Source organism: Rhopalosiphum padi, chromosome 3 (assembly GCF_020882245.1).
Source record: "Rhopalosiphum padi isolate XX-2018 chromosome 3, ASM2088224v1, whole genome shotgun sequence".
Classification (NCBI taxonomy): domain Eukaryota; kingdom Metazoa; phylum Arthropoda; class Insecta; order Hemiptera; family Aphididae; genus Rhopalosiphum; species Rhopalosiphum padi.
This window is the reverse complement of record NC_083599.1, coordinates 51,659,014-51,682,420: the sequence shown is the minus strand read 5'-3', so window position 1 is coordinate 51,682,420 and position 23,407 is coordinate 51,659,014. Positions and strand designations below refer to the sequence as shown.

Below are 23,407 nucleotides of genomic sequence, written 5' to 3'. Positions count from 1 at the left end.
CAGTTGTTTACCAATGTGCGCGGTTGTGGAAAATCACATCAGCGATGTCCATCGATATTAAAATAATTGTGACTTATGGACAATAAGCATACAATTATAATAAGTAGATACCTAATATCTAAATTGTTGACTAGGCATATTGATTTATAATGTTAATAATGTACAATACAATTAAAAATTTCAATTAAATTAATAATGCGCAATAATATTGTCGATTGAAAAGATAAAAATAAGTTACGGTAAACGGTAAATGTGTGTACAATATTAAGACTTAATATTTATAAAATAAAATAATTTAAATACTCAATTGTTTGTGGACGGAATTTGATTAAGTAAAAATGTCAAATATAGGTGTTTGGACTTAGGATGTAATTGAATACAAAAAAAAAGACCCAGTGGACTGTATAAAAATGTTATATTGGATAATAATAATTTCATATAATAATTGAATAATTATAATAAATTGACACAAGAGCACTTTTCATTAATGAGGTGACTGTCGCGATTTGACGGTATTGTCACCGACGCAACGTTAGATAAGTACTGACGACCCGTGCCTGCTTTATACCCGACCCAAGGCGATATAGATAAATGATAATATTGATGCACATTAGATATTATTGTACATTGAACATAGGGGCCACCTTGAAGCATAGTCTTAATAAACATAATATAATAAAATAATTAAGGTCACAGTCATCAAATAGAACAAAATAAATTAAATAAAACATATGAAATTAATAAATGGTAAATTTAGCCCACAATCAAAAGGGTTATTGAAATAATATAAATAATAATACATAATAAATAATTTCGTTAACTCAACATAACATAAATACAAAAATTACAATAATTGGTTTAATAATACACTGAAAATAATATACAATTTTTTTTTTTTTGGGGGGGGGGGTTTGATTCATCATTATCTTGTATTGGTAATAGACATAATAACCTCACCGCTCTCTTCCTCGGTCCACTCCGTGTATTGACTGTTGCGACTCGTACCACGCCGTCATTACCCGGAAATATTTCGCTCACGCGGCCCAGGTGCCATTGTAACGGAGGCAAATTTTGATCTTTTATTAAAACCATGGACCCAATTTTTAAAACGGAACTATCAGACTTATTCCATTTGGAACGTTCCTGGAGTTGACTTAAATACTCCGTGCTCCAATGTCTCCAAATTTGATGGGTAATGTGTTGTACTTTTTGCCACCGTGACAATAAATTGTTGGTTAAGTTGTTTATTTCTGGCTCCGGCAACGCTGATAATGAGTCTCCTATTAAAAAATGGCCAGGAGTAAGGACAGATAAATCGAAAGGATCAGTAGATAGCGGGGTAAGTGGTCGTGAGTTTAGACATGCTTCAATTTGAACTAATAGCGTATAAAACTCATCGTAGGTCATTTTTACGGATCCTATTCTGCGATTTAAATGTTTTTTAATGCTGTGAACCGCCGCCTCCCACAGTCCGCCGAAATGTGGTGCTCGTGGAGGGATGAAGTGCCATGTCATTTCGTTACTGGTCATAAATTGATTAATACGATTTTTGTGATCATCCACCGACATTAATTGTTTTAATTCGTTCAATTTGTTGTTCGCGCCTACGAAACAAGTGGCGTTATCCGAATATATATTTTTACATAGACCTCGGCGGGATATGAATCTTTTTAGAGCTGCGATAAATGCATCCGTGCTTAAATCACACACCAGCTCTAAATGCAACGCGTTTGTCGTGAAACATACGAACACGCATATATATGCCTTTTGAGCTGCGGAATTTCGTCGATTACTGCATTTTAATTTCAAATGTATGAAATGTTTAATTTTTATAGTTGAAAAAACATTAAAATGTTCTTACTAATAATACTCATTAGTATTTAATATTAAAAATAAAAATCTAAAACATATTATATAAATACTATTTTTTTTATAGAAATGTTAAGATCAAATTTGGACGAAATTAGATTTTTACACAAAGAATAACCATATTAGTTATTTTGTTGCTATTTAAAATTATTATTCATAAGTTCTTTAAACTTTTAACGTAAATTATAGTATTTTATAAATTTATATATATATGGTATTTCCAATAACAATTTTTTCAACAAAAATTAATTCAACCTACCGCAGAGGAGCTACTTAATTCTTTCTTTATTTAAATTAATTTTTATCATAGATCTGTCCAAATAAAAATAAATTAATTTGGTATTATGATGGTCCTATTATCTAAAAACAAACACTTGTATTACTTACAAAATTATAACTTATAACCAATAACTCGCCTGCTGACATTATTCTGATTATAATTATAATAATTTGCTTGCATATATGATGAAATAACAACCACTTGGAAACATCTAAATTATAATATTATTAAAAAATTCCTATTTTTGTAATGGAAAATATTTCATATAATATTATGTATATATTTCATTTGAGACGTGCAGGTTGTAGGTAAAAATGTACAATATTATATAATGCTAATAAAATAGGTAATTTTCTACAATAATAAAGCATTCGTGTATACATAAATGCGATCTAATAATATTATTTACTTATACTTGATTATTTTTATATATTTTTTTTCATAAAAATTAATCAAGATATTATGTAATATAATAAAACAAACTATATAGGTAATTTGATGTCACAACAATAATTTATAGCTGCTTTAAGTATTACAGACCATATTATTATTGCGGCTAAGAATTTCAAAGTAGGTAATGAACAATGATAATTGCTATTACATCATTTATGTAATCGTTTCAATCGTTTTATTGTCATGTGTTGATATAGGTTGTTTTAAACGTCTCCGTTTAAAATTTAAATTGATTCGTTTATTTGAAATAGGATAGGTATTAACTTGTCGGTAGGTATGTACCTAGTCAGTAGACGGTTAAAGCAATAAAGTCATATTGATTGAACATAATTGACAATATCATTATCAAATAAGTACATTTGGAAATCCTTCTAAATTAATTTTCAAATGTCCTAAATGTCACTATAGATTCGATGTTACTCACCGCACATTAAATGCTTAATGTTTAATACCTACATATATACCATGACTTTATCAAATAGCCAGTTGTTTGTTACTCGACTCATTGACTACTGCGTATCTTGATATTTATTTTCGGAAGAGACGGAATCGTTTCTTGGAATTTTCACATGTTATTAAAAAAATATCTAAAAATAGCATATCTCTTTAGATTTTTTGATTACATTTTAGTTTCTGAACGGAACGTTTAATGTATTGGTTTTACAATGGTTTTTTTTTATGCATTTCATCGCCTTTCGGAACAGTAAAAGTGCTTCAACCTTAAATTGTGAAAGGAACGATTTCTGGAACGAAATTCGATTTAGTTTGAATATTTTAATATTAATATTCAATAATAAGCTACTTACACTGGTTTCAGATATACCTAATCATTTTGTTAAATGTCAACACTAAATATTTTATTATCAAACATTTTCAATATTGGATAACTAATAATAAATATAAATTCAAATTTTAAACATATTCACGCTTCAATGATGATTTCATTAATGAATCGTTCAATCCTTGAATAATAACGGCGTCCTGTCGGTAGGTTAGGTTAGGTGTGCATCCAATTAGGTGTTACATTAGATTGGCTGTAGTCTTAAAGTTAGTGGTCAGTTATTATTAAATATAAAACTAAATGTACGATTAACAATTGTTAAACATTTTAATACAGTAAGACCTAGCTTGTCAAACTTATATAGAATCAGGGTTTGTCAGATTATTTAGTTTGTAACTTTTCTGTCACTTTTGTGTTCAAACCATAAACCTAGTATGTTGTTAATCAAATACATAAATGGTTCGTATATTATATGAGAAATAAGAAGGTCAAAGAAAGTGTCGGATTACTGAGGTTGTCGGATTGGCGAGGATTTACTGTATATTATACGTAACTGTAACTCATAATATTGTTGTGACTTGTTACCAGATAAGAAATATTTTCATTTTCTATTAATTTTAAACCACTTGTGACTTTTACTAACTCATCAATTTACTTTTCTTATTATAAATTAAATATTTTTTTTCAAAACATTTATTCAGCGCCAACCCCTCTAAAGTCCCCGTCAAGTGGTGCTAATGGGGTGTAGGTGCATATGGTAAATATAATGCGATGTCGTACGTGCGGTGTTTTTTTATTGTCATTATTATTTTGCGCATGAACGGTAGCTTTTATCGTATTGGTATACACTATACTTGACACGGTACACAAAAATAATATAATATACGCGTCTATGTTTGTAAAAGGTGTGTATAGTTTTACGTTATGTTTTTTTTTCTCATAGGTAACTGCCACCGGACGAAAAATGTATTATATACGTCTCGACTTTAGGTGAAAAATAAACACATGAAATTCATATTCATTACGCCCAACCTATTTCAAATAGAAACTTTTGTAATCTATGAAAACGGATCCGGGTATGTTGATTTTTCGAAACGTTTTGGCCGTCAAATCACACATAGCTACCATTAGTAGTTTCCTGCAGATAAACAAACAATAACGGAAGTTCACGGGGATCGATTAGTTAAATACGATAATTATAAAAAAAAAAAGTAATTCAATGAGTATGTGGCTAATAGGTATAGAGTAGGTAGGGGCACTTAACTTGCGATCAAACTTTTTAAATGCATTGATTAATTTTCTACACGTTGGGTAGCTATGCGTATAATATATTATATTATTTTAAGCGTGATTTTTTTTTAATTTTAATAATACTTATTACATTTAGAGAAAATTAGAATGCGCCCAATTTTAATATAAATAATCGAAATGATACCTATATTATAGAATAAAAATAATTATACATTTTAATTAAAATAATATACAATATATTATTTTTATTTATTATTTATTACACTATACAATTATAATGTTAAATTGCATTAGATTTTTAAAATTTAAAATTTAAATTTAAGAGATGTATCTATGATTATATTTTTTTCATCAATCATAACAACTCTGTGTTTATTGAAGTGAAATTATACAGTTATTTAAAAATATCTAATAATACCAATTATCCTTGATATGATTAAAGCTCAAATTCTACAGGTATACATGTGACTATGTGAGACATATTATCATCTAAAAGCTATTACAACTTGTATTTTATTTTAGAACCAACTTTAAAATTGTAAAGGTATACAAGTAAAATTAGATTACTTCTTGATAAAATTGTCACACAGGTTAAGTTAAATCATTTATTTCCCAACAAAACATTTCCAATTTAACGTAATTGTATGTGTAGGTATACTATATAAATTGTATGGTGCTTATAGTCATATAGATAAAAGTATTTTGACATGTTTAGTTTTAAACATTTATAAGTTAGAACACTTCGGTATGAACACTTATCAAATATTTTCCAATGTTCACTATTGAATATAATAAGATTTATTAAAAAGATGTAATGTGCTTAAGTATATATGTAGTACGACAATATAATAAAATACGTTTATAGTACAGTAAATTGTATTAGAATACATATAACTCAAAACGACGTTTTTCGATCCCTAATTTATTTTTAACAATGCAAGTGTAAGTTCCATTATGTATCCAGTCGACAGAATGAATTTTAAGTATCTGTTTATTTTCTAAGTACTCTGTATCTTTTAAAGTCCACTGAGTTATTGGCAATGACGATTCAAGTTTTCTCCATAACACCTGAAAACACAAACAAAATGTATTTTAAATAACAACACTTAATACTACTTATCCTTTTAAACACTATATAACCTTAACTATAATTAAATAACTTAATGTTAGTGAACGGTTTCCACACTTAAGTGTTCAATATTTAAATAATTATACATTTATATTCTTTCTTTTATTCTAAAACGTATTTAATATACACTGTTTGTATTGATTGTAAATATTTATAATAATAATAAAATCTATAATAACTTATAGCATTACCCGTATAATAGTATAATATTAATACCTATAATTATACGTTTACATTATACTCAATATTAATATATTATACTACTATACAAAAGTATGTCTCTAATTAGTATTAATAGTAAGTTATTTTTATCTCTGATAATGGTACGCATAGTACAGTGATGCTTACTTTTGGTTTTGGAAATCCTTTTGCCTTGCAGTCAAACACAACTGTTTCGTTTCTACCGATCATCATTGTCTCAGGCTGGTATTTTATGAAATAAGGAGCGAACGCAACTTGTAAGTGAAATGAATACGTTGCATCGGAGCTCATACACGTGTATACACCACCATCTAATTCGTCCAGTTCATAGATTTTTAATGTACGATTTTTTTGTCTGAAATGTTGTTCATCTGCTCTTTTGTAAACTAAATCATTGATGTTAACACCGTCCTACAATTATACACACAATCATACAGATAGTAACAAATAGTAACTGACGATATGACCTATTTTTTTTTATGTATATATACCTATATAAAACTTTAATAGTCAAGCGATAATTAGTGATATAAATGGTAATTACTAATACAATGATTTTACGTTTTATTGTCATTATGTGGTTTTCTCCACTTTAATGACTTAAAATGTTCATAATGTATTTACCTTTTAATCGAGTTTCGTATGACGTACTTATAGTTTTTAATATGTATACCTATATAGACTGTAAATACTGTAAAGACTAAGAAGTAAATATGATTTATGAAGTATTATACCTCTAAAAGAGGTAATCGAGTATTTTATATAGGTACATAAGCTATAAGGGCATAGATATTATCCTATAATAATTGGAAACAATACAAATTCTTGTATTCAAATTTATGTTTTCCTCTAGAAAAGTTATAACCATTCAATAAAAGGTAAGATTAGGTACCTACCTATTACTGAATTTTGATGAGATTAACAATGCCTACATTTTGTATATATTAAACAGATTATATTTTTAAGCTATAGCTTTTTAAAACTATTATTTGATTTTTTTAATTAAGTACTAAGTAAATTGTTTTATCGTAACTTGTAAGACGCATCATCTTATAGTTACACATAGAATTCAATACCTATTTATAATGTATACATTTTACTATGAGTAAAAAATATAATCTCCTCTAATTTTATATTTTTTCTTATATAAATCTATCTCACCTTATACCATTTATTGTTCATGTTTGTTAATGGGCAATTCATAAGAACGTCATCTTGTTCGTCTATGACCAATGATTCGTTTGCTATCGAAATACCCGTTTCAACTACAATTAAATTCAAATACATAAAATATCAGTAAGTACGTATAATTTTCCACGAGCAAAATATTATATGAAAACTTAGTAAAAATAATATCACCTTTAACAACAATATTATAACTTTTCTCAATTGCCCCGGCTTCGTTTGAAGCTCGACAAGTGTACACGTTTGAATCGCTTAACGAAGCGTCGTAAATAATCAGCCTCAGGATGTCGTTTATGACTAAAATGTGGTCTAAGACAGGATAATTTGTCATCAGAAACAGTTTTTGTTTGATTTCAGAAAGTTCCATCATAATACATTAATATATAATAATTTTATTATACGGTATTGTACTACTATGTACTTGCCGTTGTAATGAGAAATAGGAGAACCATTCATGAACCAGATCATTTTGGGGGCAGGTACTCCGTGACCTGTGCACGTCATCGAATAATCTCCACCTTCGGGTAATACCACAGTTACATTATCGTTTCCCTCGGCAATCGTTGGCTTGGCTAAGAGTAAGAAAAAATAAGACATATTGACAAGGTACACGTTTATATACATAAATATTTGATTAATAGGTAAGTAATTTAATTAGGTGCTAATCGATACGAAATTAATCGTATTTGTTTGCGTATTTACGCTACCTAAATAAAACCAAGCGAACCCGCCGTGATATGATGATTAGAGAATAATTAAATTAATCAAAAAGTATAGCTTATTCAAGTAAGTGGGTTTATTTATAAGTTCATTTTATATGACCGACAGTAAATAAATCTGTTAATTTTATAAAATTAAAAATACAAAGGTGAAGCAGAATAATTAACAATTAGGAAAATTTATTATAAAAATTGTTCAAACAAAATATATGATTTTGGTTATCATTGATAAATTGTTATATTTAAATAACACGAACGTATAAATGTATATTTTATGATTGTACACTTAAAATAAAAATAGTTATTATTTATTAAAATATTTGTGATCTCATTAGTGATTATATGGTAATTTTTATTAAAATGCCAGACATTTGACCGTCAACGTTTAAAATAATTTTAATATAGTGTTCAAATTTTTACAGTAATATTCGTCATTGTGTTCAGATTGTTAACACTCTTTTAGATATTAATGTTGTTCGATCTATAGAATTATATGAGAACATTTACATTTGATCATAATAAATATATCGAGGGACTCTATAAACTAGTTTATTATTAAAAAACTCACTTAATAACTAATGGAGCACAAACAATTTTTATCATAATGTTTACATGATTGATTTCAAATTATTACTCCACCACTGTTATTTGTCAAAACCTAGTACCTAATTAAAATATAAGCCTATAGATTCGAAGAATAATTATTATTCATCATTTACATAACAATAATATATGAACTAGGTTATTAAATTATATTGTTATATATAAGTAAACATACGTGATACGAAATTTAAAAATCATGTGTACTCTAAACAACAATACACTTTATGGATAATTTATCATGAAAAATGTATTATGCATTTAAGTTATGGCCGGTCGATACTTTAAATTATTTATTCATTTCTAATTGATACATATTGTAACTTTATATTACGACTGTACTACTGTATTTGTATAATAAAATCAATAGGCGACGATCGTGTGATAATAGTTTGGCAATATTTAGGTTGTAAATTTTAAATTATGATTAGGTAGGTATCAATTAATGTTCCGAGAAGAGTTATCGTTGGTTGTATAAAATATGCTTTCTACCTACATAATTTGAGATTAGGATGTTATTTTAAATGGTAAAAATCGTTGTTACCAAGTATTGAAAAAAAATAAACAAATATTTATAAATGTTAACTATAATATAGAACTATTAGGAGGCATGTGTAGTAAAATTTCACAAAATTGTAGTACAGATCATAGAGTAATTTTTGGCAAAGTACAGTCCACCCAACGTAAAAAAAAACTAAAACAATTCTAAAATTAGTTTTGATTTAATTTGAATTCAAAGGTCATTGCCAGAGTGACCGCACTGTAAACACGCCTAAGAAGTATGATTAGTATGAAGCCTAATGTATTATTATATCATATTTTACATAAATAATAATAATAATAATTTTCAGGTTCTTTTCTTTTTTAGTTTAAATTCAGTACTGTATTAGATCATTATTATTACTGAATTTAAAAACTATAGAAAAAAATTATCACAATAAGTAATATACAAAATTAATATACGATATAACATAATATAATATAATTCAAGTAATAAATATCTAATATTTTTAGACTTTTATAAAATTGAACTAAACTAAATTATATATTCAATTTTATAGTACAACATCTTATTTTTTACGAAACAAAAATGTATCATTGTTTATAAACTAATTGTTTACAAACTATACTTTGATTAGCTACCTAAATTATTATTATTATCATAATATATTAATGTAAAGTCACCCTCATTATTTTACTATCCATAAAGCGTAATTTAACGATCATCATTTTTTTTTAAGTATAATAAGTTCAATATAATATATTACCTACATTGTGTTTGCATTATTGTATCACATATGTATATAATTTCATATATTATACCTAGATAGATTAATAACTATGATTTTTTTTACATATTATGGTGACGTTAGTTGTTGATTTGGAATAGCCAGCAATATTTTGTGCCCCACACGTGAAAATGCCACCATGTTGGAATGTTATGTTGCGTATGACTAATTCAATTTCTGAACTCTGGCTGAAATTAATTTATAATTTTTTTTTTTTTTACAAATAAAAGTTTTTAGTGATTCACACCATCAAAACTACATTAGTTATATCCAATACCTAAAGTTCCAAGCTTGTCGAGGGTAATTTAGTGACTCCCAGGTAACTGTGACTGGGACTAATGACTCGACATGACAATTGATACGCAATTCACCGCCAACTACTCCGATCGCCTTTTTTGTGGTAGTTATGTATGGTACATCTATTTATAATATGTATATATATATATATATATAAATATAAATTGCATATGCTTTATACGTACGGTTTTAATTTATAGTAAGTATATTAAAATAATAAATGCATAATGTTTATAATATAACTATAATTTACCAGGTTCATTGGGAATAATGCTAGTTTTAGTAATGCGCTTGAAGTAATTATTAAAACTGTTCATACCAATTACCTAAATTAAACAACAGAACAATAAGTTTAGTGTATTTAAACATTAAATATTAAGTACCTACAAATAATATTTTTTTGTAAAATCAAATTTAATTTAAATAGGTCTTATTAATGATTATATTATTTAGTACTCTAACGAGCAAATCATTTTAATTAGAAGTATTTTTAATATTTTCGTTATGTAAATGGCATGATACTATAATAGGCATTTTCATATACACAACATCATTAAAATAATTTAATACTAAATGATATTAAATTATTTATGTATTTTAAATATAAAAAAAATTAAAAAAAATAATATTATGTTCTTTGTTCTAGTAAATTAAAAAATAATATTCACTATTGTTTTAGATTCTAAACGAAGTGAATGAATGAAAAATTTATTGATTTTACAATGATATATGGTTTTTTATGTGTGTATCTGTGTATACATAATATTGAGTCGAAATAATACTTCTATTGAATTTAGTTTGTAGTGTTTGTACTTTAAAGAAATTAAAATACAAAATTGCGAGTATTTTTCAAAATAACCAAGCAAAACAAAAACAAAGTTAGGAAAAATGGGAACTTTTACGCAAATCCAGTTTTTGATCAAATCGATTATGTTTTTTTGGTGTAACTTGAAAACGGATAACCGTTGTTACTTGAAATTTTTATCATATGATCATTGATCATTATACAATATAATATTATTTTCAAAAGATTTTGACTTCTTTTATATTTAAAATTTTTCATTTCTAGTTTTCTTACTTCACTAAGTAAATATATTCTTGAAAATTTAATACAAGATTTTTCATTTAAAAATTAAAAACATCAAAAATGTATAGAAAATATATTTTTGTATAAAAGTTTAAATTTATATTTGCGACAAAATTTGTAAAAATCTCAATAATTCTCAAATTATTATTTGTAGTAAAAAACTTATGGACAATTTTTTTTTATACACAAGATTTGAAAATTTAATACAAGTTTTTCAACCTATACATGACAAACATTAAGGTCATTAACTCCAAATTTTTAAATTGTATAAAAGTTGTGTTTCTCAACAAAATAAAGTGATAAGAATCTTAATCTGTATTACTGAATCTAAATGGTTGAAACGTATCATTATATCGGAATAAAAAAAAATATATTTAGTTCGAAAAAACAACGTTTTAAAACTATATTAATATAGTTTAGTCAGTTTAGTGCATATTAAAAAATTTTAAAGTTAACGCTTTTAATTTACGATATAATTGTGTTTGATGTATGTAAATTAAAACTGAAAAGGATAAAATAGTTAACAAAGCTACTGGGGAGTTTGAAAACAAATAAATTTATTTAATTGGAAAAAACCGATTTTGAACAAAGCATTAATTCACTCAAAAATGACGAAAATTAGTCAAAAATTGGTGTTTACTGATATGTCTAAATTTGTACACAATATGTTTTTAATTATTAAAAAACACTATAAAATGTACTATAAAACTGTGTATTAATTTGTAATATATTTGAAAATTTTAATTTATGGATAAATTATGTACCTATTAATTCTTTTGAAGATTTTTGACTGTCATAAAATGTTTTCAAAAAAATAAATAAACATAAATTAAGTATCTCTTTAAGATATAAATCACTTTAGTTAGGTACTAACCATTTATTTGAATACAACTTTTATAAATTAAAACAATAAAATAAATATATTTAGGTCATAATTTAATTAAACTATATTAAAATACTATATTTTCTGATAAAACTGTCTGAGTCATTGTAGTACACTAGAAAGAAGTTAAATATTCTTACTTAATATGAAATATTTAATCAATTTCTAATATTCGAATATATAAAAACAAATTGAAACATTCAATATACATTTTAATCATATTAAGTTTTTATAGATTATAGAATATTTTAAAGTTATATTATAAAAAAAGATGGATACATGAGTACCCCTATGCTATGGATTAGGTGTTCAGTAGAGGTCACTTTAATTTATGTAAGAAATTTGAATTCGATAATATATCATTGATAGTTGTATACGAAAAACGATTATGACAGTTATAGTCAGCCTACATCACTGTAAGTATATTTTATGATAATATGTTTATCTGTATTGCTATTACAATTACGGTAATTTATTATAATATATTAGTATTACAGTAGGTTGATTTAATGATAAAAACCCTACATATGTTTATATATTTATTTATTTATTATATTATTGTTATAAGCTATTAACAACCTACAACCTTACCGTAAAATATTGTGAATAAGTTCATAATATATTAAAGTGAGTCTATTTAATATTTTGAAAATTACATAGCATATACTAAAATGTATAATAATATACTCAATTAAAAGTTCCCACAAATATATCTAAATTATAATAAAACAATGAACATCGTCATTTATTGTTCAAATATATAATTTCGTCCAAATTTATATTTTAAATATCTGAGAAAAATAATTATGTTTATAGAGTTTTTAGATTTTTTTAGTTTCTGTATGAACTATTTATGAGAAGTATTGAATTAAATTTTTAAACCTTACTCATAAAAATTTATAAAATTTTTAATACAAAATATTTGTAACTTGTGAATTTTTATAATAATGACATCAATTTTAATTTTAACGCATGTATAAAAAATTATGACTATATATTTTTAATATTTTTATATAAATATAAGAAAAACATAATATGGCAGATCTTGTATTAAATGTTTGAAAATTTCAACTCAGTGATTAATATTGTTATCAACAGCTAAAAAAAGAAACTAAAAAAATCAACAATTTATCATGACTATAAATAACTTGAAAATGATAATACAAACATTTATTGAAAATTTCAAGTATCTATATGGTTATTCGTTTTTGAATAACAACATAATAATAAAAATTGTTTCAGAAAAATATTTATTTTACTGGTGAAGATGATGTTATAAATATTTGAACTTCAAACGCTCAAATGAAATTAATTATTCTTACAAATACAATTTTTTTTTTAAGGTTGCAAAGCGTATAAAGAACTTTATATCTATTACATAAGAAAAATATTAATAAATATAATTTTCAACTACAAAATAATTTATTAATTTTCGTGGTTTTGACAAAATCCGTTAAAATTTGAACTTCAAAAGATTGTAAAATTTTCTTTTTGGATTAACGCTAATTTTTTAAAAATTTCTATTAATCGTAATTTATGAAGAACCCTGTATTAAATTTTCAAGATTTTTAGATCAAGTGAATAATTTTTTATTGAATATTAAAATAAAACAACTAAAACCTTTTGAAATTATACTAGGTATAGGAAATTATAAAGTGGATAGGTACTTGCTGAAAATATCATGTTTCTGGAGTTATTTGTTTTTAGATTATAAGAAAATAAAGATTTCAATTTTATCGAAAATTGGTTTAGCGTAAAAATTCTCTTTTCGTTTTTATTTTTTTCGATTATTAAAAAAATACTGAGAATATTTTGTTTTTGAACCCTCCAAAGTACCTACCTACTACATTCAAATCGTAATCAGAAACCACCTCTGAACTTGAAAATCAAAGCATTTTTACAGTTCTAAATGGTGAAGACACACACACACACACACAATACACATACAGACACATATCATTAAAAATCAATACATTCATTGCTTCACTCAGAATCTAAAAATAATATCTTTCAAGTTGTTAAAAATATATTCAACAATTTGACTCATACATATATGTTACCTGCAATATTATACTCAGTCATGCATTGCTATAAACAATAAGCGTGTGTTAAAATGTAATAATGACTAAACTTAATATGGGTTCATATATTTTAAATGTCTTTTATCACCAATAAAAATTATCAAAAAAAAATATGTGATAAATAATTATTATTTTCTAGTTCAATTTTTATGCATATATTCATATTGCATATATTATTATGATAATTTGTTTCTAAAAATAATCTGAATAATTTTATTTATTATGTTTAAAATATTTTTAATTATATGTTTCTCGCTCAAAACGAGCTTGGTTTAATAATAAATATAGTAATTAGTGATTTTAAATAATATATAAGATCATTATTCATACTTATAAAACCAACTAATAATAATAATAATAATAATAATTAAAGGTTAATAAATAATATAATATATTGAATTTAAAAATTAAAATTATTTTAGTAATTACCATAAAATGATGTGTTTAAATTATTTTAAGTTTCTAAATATATATATATATTGACTAAGTAAAACAATATTCCAGTTAATCTAAGCTTTTATTTATTAATAATAAATAACAATACTTTGTATTAATGTTGTTATAAAAAAATGATGCAATGAATTGAATCGATTATTCAATTTTTTAGTGTAGGTATACAAATACAATTAATTTTTATTGAATATCCAATGTGGAGAATTATTAAATTTGAAGTCGATAGATTTTAAATATGTGAATCAAAAAAAAAAAAAAAATATTATTTTTGATGAAAAACACAGAGAGACAACCTGTACATTTATAATAAATTTGATATTTATTCATTAGTAAAATGCCATTCTATCTATTTAAATTTTAATACAGATATTAATAACAATCAAAAATGTTTATTTAAAATTCCACGTATTAAGTATATTCTATAGAAATCGTCTGTTCAAATAATTATATTACGTTAAATAAATTGTTACTAGTTATTTTAACAAATTTGTACTGTATAATATCATAATTTACCTATTAAACATATAATTTTATTTAGCGTTGTATATTATACAGGTCGCGTCGTACGTGTACGCTTATAATCAATATTACCTAGAAATAAACCTACATTTTATTTTGAATTCTAATTCTAATTATTATTTTATCACCTTACTAATATTTAACATAGTAATGACACATGTATATTTACCTGAACATAAAAAGGATTATCATTGGGTATGAATGGACCACATAACAACATATTTTTTCCAAAAACTAATATTGGCAGAGCCTCTGTTCTACCATCACTGCTTAAATCTTGAATCTTACAAGATACAAATTTCTTAACATCTGGGCAATCTACTAATATATAGTTTTTAGCACCTATTATAAAACATTAATTTTACTGTTATTTTTAATGCAAAATAACTGAATTATTAAAAGTATTGTTGTTAATGTTAACATAACATTAAACGTATAAATATATAGATAAGTAATAGTGTATTTCAAAATGTTATAATCGAACGCAATGAATAATGATATAATATTGATCAATATATTCGACGATTATTTTTAATAAATGTGCACTCAAAATTTATAATTTTCTAATAAATCCATCAATTATGGTTTGAATACAGATGTTTCTAATAAACGATGCAATGGACATAGCGTAAAATAAAAAGGTGGATTTGCATTGAATAGTTTGTGTATATACCCACACTGCAGTCTGCAGGTAGGTACAAGTAAGTTTATCGATTATTTTAAAAACGAACCTACAAACTCGTTAGTTTGTACGTCATTTCTAAACATCGCACTGAAATTAATACTTACCAACAACAATTATATTTAAACGAATAAATTCCGTATTATATGTTATAACTTAAGAACAGTGAAATTAACATGAATTTAACTGTATTTTTTGGACATAACTATTATTTGCATTCAATTGATGATGCAGTATGTTTGAATAAACAAAATACCTTTAAGTGGCCTGTGGCTAGTTTGCGACAAATTTTTTGGTTTTGCAATAGCAAATCCGAAGTCAAAATTTTTTGTGCTGATTCCGCAAGCACGAATTTCATGTGAAGATTCACTAGTTATATACAAAGTCCATTCACCGGGCATGGGTTCCTTAGAAATACAAAATACATATTACTGTTACTTAATATCTAATATTTATATATTACATAAGATAGTCATAAACTATTTAAAAATCATAAAATCAACATAAATGATAGAATAATATATCCCTCATATATAATGTTCATTAAAATATAAATAAATATGTCTAACAAAATAATTATCTTTGAAAAAATTACCAGAATATTGATGATTTTAACATTTTTCAAGTTCAAATCAGTAATCAACCCATTTGATTCATCCATTTTTCTACCTATGGGATTCACCACGTCAATATTTGAATTCAGTCCAGAGACGGATACCTGGAGACTTCTTATACTTTCGTCAATACTTAGCTTTTTCGGAAACGGTATCAATTGTTTTTGTGGAATATTTACAGACATCAAATTTACTCTATTTGTGTCCATAGATGTTTTGACAAACTCCAGTACTTTTGATATATCTCCCTTGTTCACGTCGAATACATTACCTGACCCCAATGATGCTATATTTTCGTAGCTAGTATCTGATGATACGCATCCGTGTTCTGTTCTTAAAACAACAACCTGCGCACATTTTTTTACAATAGGTACCTTCAAAATAATTTGTGTACTGTAATTTCTTTAATTTTTTTTTTAAATCATTCATTAGAACATAGACTTACAAAAACACATATCATTATTTTGTAATAAAAAACTCTATAAAATGTAATTAATTATCTGTAATAACAATTTCGATTTATATTAAAATAAGAAATACAAATATTATTTAATTAAAAATCTCAAAAATCTCTTAAGTTGCATATCATAAACTATTAGCATATTGGATTTAATATAGGCCTGAAATATATTTTTAATATTTTATAATTTGTGCAATTAAAATCATCAGAAAAAAAAACTTTATATAATATTATAAACTATAAGTATAATGCCACTAGGACGAGAATATATTGAATTTTTTTCAAGAATTTTGGAATTTTAAAATCTTCATAAATTTATAGTTTCCAGAAAAATCCCATTTTCACTTAAATGATTACGTTAATAGATACAATGTTAGGATATAGGATTGAGAAAATGTTTATGAACACGAAATTATACCTCTAAATAATTCTTCTAGGTCAGTATTTCTCTATTAGTGGTACGTGGAAAGCTCATTTATATATATATAAAAAACTGTTGTATACATTTTTTGAAAAGCAAAAAAAAAAATAAGGTTTAAAATGTGTAGTACTTTTGAGAAAAAGGGAATAATAGCAAACTTTATACTTTTAAACTATATCGTCAGCATTTTAACACGAATAAAAATGATATAAATAATTGTGAATATAATTCACATCATCACATAATACAATTTAGTTTTGATATTTTCTATCGGTTAAAATGTCACTTTAAGTCGAATTTCGTGTTAAATTATTAAGCTTTTTAAATTTTATTAAAATAAAACGAAAACAATTAAATAGGTATTTCAAATATCTATGAATATAATTTCTAGAAAAAAATATTATAAAAATTGCATCTTGTCAGTTGTTAAATATAATGATATTAAATTTTTTTTTTTTTGAAAATTTAAATTATGTACAGTCTCATCAATGTTTCGTTTTAAAATTACAACAAGAAAATATTAGGTATCGATTTTTTCGATAACTATTGTTTTCCAGATACTCCAATTTTCTTTAATTTTTCCCGATTGTTTATAAATGTATGGTAATTTTCTATTACCAACTAAATCTTATTTTCTAGATAAAAAAAACCGATTTTAGAAATCACGAATATATTTATTTTTAAATATTAAGTTTTGTATGATATTTCCTAATATATATATATATATATAATTATTAAAGTTCTAACTTAGTTCATATAATAACTAGAGTAATTAAAACATGTACACATTGTACACGTTTATAAAATCCGAAAGGGTTTAATATTACATAAAGAATAACTGCAATATAGAAATAATTTATAGATAAACATTTGTAAAGTGCGAACACTGCTAGAATGTAAGTTCTCATATTAACAAGTGGTACATTAACTATACACAATATTAATATATATTGACATGCACAACGTTACGACAAAACAATTAACCTCCATTGTCATTGTCTAAGTCAGATATTAATTGAAATTTGAAGTACTTACATTATTATACAAAGAAACGTAATATCAAAAAATAATAATAAATGAATAGTTTTACCATAATAATTAATTGATTTCATAATTTCATACTAATTAGACGAATAATTACATAAATAATGAATAAAGCATGTTAATCAAATTGAAAAATATGAAATAATAGCTTTTAATAACACTATATTTAAAAAATGTTAAGATAAATAATAATTTTCAACCGTAGAAATTATCAGTTGAAATCTGAACGTTACGCTTTTTTAACTAACCAAACAAGAATAGAAACTATAATGCTAATTTGGCACCAAAATAATCCTTAATGCTGAAGATTGAAATATATTACTGATTTAAAAAGTATCTGCTGATACAAAAAAATAATTCAATAATCATTGTCATACCTTATTTCATTGGTCCACTTGGAATCTAAAAATGCAGATATTAATGAAAAGGTCAAAATAGAAATTGTTCACCAAAAATATAGGTATGCATATATATATAAACAATTTTAAGTGTATAGTTATTTTTTTCACTGCACTACCTACTATAGATAAATCGTTTTACTGTTTAAAAGTAAATTAAGTACTTACTAATAAAGTATGACAATTTTATAAGTAGTTTTATAAAGTTATGGTAAAAAACACGAATAAGTGATTACGTGATATAATCAAGATAATGTATTATTGTTTATCATGATTTGGCAAATATTGTTGGAATGTAGTCAATAAGTAATATTACATACAATAAACCAACTTTTGAAAAGATTAAAACGGTACAGCTCGGTAGAGAAATGTAAGTTATTCTTGAATTATGATGTAAAGAAGCTATTCGAATAAAATACATAAATAAATAAATACTTGTAATATTAAAATACAAAACTAGCACGTGCTAAATATATCCAAACATTATTTTACGGCTAATAAATATTTTTTTTTTTAAAAAACAGTGCCGTTGTAAGACATTAAATCATTTTTACTTTTATAACATCATAGTCTGAAGATTTTTAACAATATTAATTTTAAATTAATTACTTGAGATTGTTTTCTTTGGATTAACTCGAGGGCGTCATAAACTAAATGTGAATCTTTAGGCGGTGCATCAGTAAACACGTATATATACGAGTTGGGCTTCACAACTTTTAACGCTTCTATCACTGCCGTTATTCCCATTTCCGGACAATCATTACCTCCACCTATCAGTACTTGATTAAGTTTGTACATTACTACCTTTGGGTCAAATGTTTCAGTCACAGGTCCCACATCTGTTCAAACAAAACCATAACAATATCATCTAAGACATAAAATTATTGTAAACTATTCGGGAATTAGTAAAAAAAAATCACATTTTAGTTTTACGGAAAATATAAATATATTATAATGTTCATGTAGCTGTAATATAGAACATCTGAAAAAAAATATTTATTTGGGATTCCATTATACTACTATATTCCGGTATCATTACTTTTAATGCGCATAAAAGAAAAGAAACTTTATGATGTTTACTTTACACGCGGAAGCAATATTAGTGGTGTAAATTCATCGGAGGTGTAATAACATTTTTAATTTAGTAAACAACAAATAATTTTGTGAATTACATTTCTTGTCGAAAAATTATTACTGAAATGACAAATTGTAGAGTTATATCAATTCTGAGAAATAGTCAGTATTTAAAAAAAAAAATGTTTATACCGTATTCGTTTGTAAAATAAAAAAAAAAATTGTATTTTTTTTATGATATTCCGAGGTTCACGATAAAACAATCATCGTGTAATACCTATAAATATATATATATATATACGTATACCAGTATATACACAATGTTATATATAGGAATTTTTTAATGTGCAAACATCCCTTCATCTATAATTACGGACGTCGGGACATTTTAAATGTACATTACATTTAGATAATGATACAGTACGTATTCGACTATACCTGGGTCGTTAAATGGTACAAAAACGAAATGCTTGATTTCAGTGTTATTCCTTGCCAGCACGTAATTCATAATGCTCTCCGCGTGTGATTTCAACTGTAAGTAGTCATTCTCCATGGAGCCCGTCGTGTCGAAAACGAAAGCCAAACTGCTGTACACATCTTCCGGATACTGCACAACAGTGCCGCACTGCACTGCCAAGCAGACAATGGTCAGCGAGACTAACCAATTCATTGCTTGAATAAACGTCATTATTAATATAAAGTATATAAATGCTTTGCAATTTGCTGATCATTTTTTTTTTCAATATCAATATAATCTGTTTATAACTGACCACGCTTCAATCTTACAATATATTTATACAATATAGTGTATTTATATAGTGTGTGCTATTGATAAAATGTCTGACGTTTAACGATAATAATTATAAAAACTTTTAATTTAAAAATATATGTAAAAAAATATATCTACGTAATTAATCGAATTGTTAAGTCGATTTTAATAGAGTAATAACATTTACGTTGTACTTATAAGTTTTTTTTTTATACATAGCCATAAAATTATCTCTAAACGACCATAGTAATGGTATTAATTATTATTAATTAACTTTCACGTGAAAATAAATGTATTTTTTAATTTAAATATGAATAAAAAAATCTGGCTTTTCCTGAAACAAAGTCATAAACTGTATAAAAAAAAAGTAATTTAATATGTCCAAATAATAAAACACAAATACTTAAATATATTATTATCTTAGACCTGAGCACCTATATTTCAGTTTATAAAATTTTAAATATTACATTAGTTAATTTAATTTCCAAGTAGTAATAAAAATTTAAAATACCTACTAATTATAATTTTTTAATGGAAATTTGATTAGACAGTATATCTATTGAATATCTATCATAACAAAACAAGGATAACTCAATTACGTTTTTAAGGATTATTTTTAGAATATCTATCTATTTGTCGTACTAATTTAAATTTAAAAATTAATTAAGTATAAACTAAAATAATATATTTTAAAATTATTTTAGAAAAATGTAGTACATAGATTAGGAAAATATACATTTAACAATAATTCAGATGTTTAATCAATTTATTAATAATATAGTATTAATTCAGAAAATTGTTCACGCTTAATTATGAAATTAATTTGAAATAGTATATTATTATAATATACTTGTTAGAAATAAAAGTAATCGAAAATAAAATGTTAAATATAACAATTTTTGAAATTTATGATGGAGTGAAGTTTATCAAAACTAATTAATTAAACTAAAAATTACTATGTTAAGACTGATTCATTGACAACTTATGGTCTTTATAAGTTTAGAATAATTATTTTTTTAATTTTGGCAAGTTATAAATTTAGTCTATTTTAGTCTATTACTCTATTATAATATTACTTTTACAAATTATTTTGATTATTTAATATGTTATTAATTTATAGTTATTATAATATTATAATATAGTTTACGACAATATTTTTCATGAATAGTTGAAAATAATGAAATAATTTTATTCTAGACTCTTTACTATCAAATAGATGATATTTTAAAAGTACAAAATATTATTTTTCAAATTAATAAATTAAGGCGTTGTAACATAATTCACCACCAATTGTAATAATAATATGTTGTTACTTTTTTTTATAAATTAGTAAAAAACGCATATAAATGGTGTAAAGATAAGAAGTACATACATATTTATTACGTTAAATTTAAAAACTATGTATAATATATTAAATTGTTCTAGTTACTTACTTATTTCTATAAAAATAATATTTTGAATCACTAGCAGAACACAACGACTGATAAACAAAAACGTGAACAACAATAATTGAACAATAATTATTGAATCTCTGGTAATATTGTTCTTCTTCTCGTGCTCTTAATCAAATGTTATACATAGTTAGTCGATAACAATAAGCTATAGAATGACACTGTAAAATTGTATCATTAATTAAGGTCAGTAAGTCCGCATGCGATATGTATATAAATATATATTTTTTTTTGCTTTCAGTTCAAAGGTCGTGTTTTGTTATAGAATAGTAGGTAGTAAGTAGTAGGTAATATAAATTACCTTCATATACATATTACATAATATACTTGGTCAGCATAAACGTTTAGATTTCTATATTGAGAACTACACGACAATGCGTATATAGAGTACAAACACCTTTCTTAATCGAGTTTTTTTGGGGGGGTACGCGTTTTCATGATGCGTAAATGCATTACATAAAAACAGGATTCAAAACAAAAAGTACGAAACATAACTAGATTGACAAAATGTATCGTTCTACGGTATAGGCACTACGTAAATCGATAATAACTACGGATTTTTCTAAGTATATAAATTTAAGTACTTAATCTTTATAGTACGTAATACGTATGCTGTATATTTACGTACGTAATATAAAAATATCATGCACAATAAACATTTTTAATATATCTACATAACCTATGGTCCTGTTTTTAAATTATAAAGTTGATATAATGTGTATTAAGTTAAGTGGATGCACACTAATTTTATTCCATAAGTAAACGTAAAGTAAGTATTAAAAAAAATGCATATTTTTAACTTAACAGGTAGTATTAATAATTCATATCTAATAAAAAAAAGTAAACAATAAATATGCTAAAATTCATGTTTAAATAGCCCATGGCTAAGTACTCAAAGCAATTTTAATAAAAATCGAGCTCTTATATTTATAAACAAAAATATAACAGAATAATATAGCTAAAAAATAATAATAATTAAATTTATAAATAAATTATAAAACAATATTTTACCTCGATTTTATCGCAATTATAGCTCGGGTAAACAAAATATAAAAAAATAATTAAAATAGTACTTGAATATTACATAATCCTTTGAACTGTAACGTTGAACTGATCATTCGTGCTTATAAATTGTATCCCATTACGAAACTTTTAAAATATTTAAGCAGATACATATTAAAATAAATGTATACATTTTATAGATAGTTCAACCCATGCTTATATATAGGAATATATCGCTCATATATTGATTCAGCAACACGTACAATTTGGTGAGTATGTGGATGATTGAATGTTGAGGAATTAATAATTATTTATTATACAACGATATATTATAGTGTGAAATAATTTAACAAAAAAAGTTATGACTATATCTAATGAGTAATTTAATAATAAACTATAGATGTTGTCTGTGACA

General features: G+C 24.7%; 1 protein-coding gene across 1 annotated transcript; it reads right to left on the bottom strand.

The window, feature by feature from the left end:
* Positions 1-5,225: 5,225 nt before the first annotated feature.
* LOC132926920 (hemicentin-1-like) lies at positions 5,226-22,133 on the bottom strand. The gene is made up of 14 exons (XM_060991346.1): positions 21,973-22,133; positions 20,209-20,442; positions 19,306-19,535; positions 16,355-16,720; positions 16,016-16,166; positions 15,247-15,419; positions 10,308-10,380; positions 10,035-10,176; positions 9,824-9,945; positions 7,575-7,721; positions 7,324-7,458; positions 7,126-7,229; positions 6,112-6,375; positions 5,226-5,702 (listed from the first exon to the last, which is right to left on the bottom strand). The coding sequence occupies exons 2-14, from the start codon at positions 20,438-20,440 to the stop codon at positions 5,514-5,516; spliced, it is 2,328 nt and encodes a 775-aa protein (XP_060847329.1). The 5' UTR covers positions 20,441-20,442; positions 21,973-22,133; the 3' UTR covers positions 5,226-5,513.
* Between the last annotated feature and the right edge of the window lie 1,274 nt (positions 22,134-23,407).

Excerpts from the sequence above, each read along its gene's own strand:
- LOC132926920 (XM_060991346.1), bottom strand. The coding sequence starts at position 20,440 with ATGAATTGGTTAGTCTCGCTGACCATTGTCTGCTTGGCAGTGCAGTGC. Across the intron at positions 7,459-7,574 it reads TCCTATTTCTCATTACAACG|ACCACATTTTAGTCATAAAC; the intron begins GCAAGTACATAG and ends ATCCTGTCTTAG. Across the intron at positions 5,703-6,111 it reads AAGGATTTCCAAAACCAAAA|GTGTTATGGAGAAAACTTGA; the intron begins GTAAGCATCACT and ends TTGTGTTTTCAG.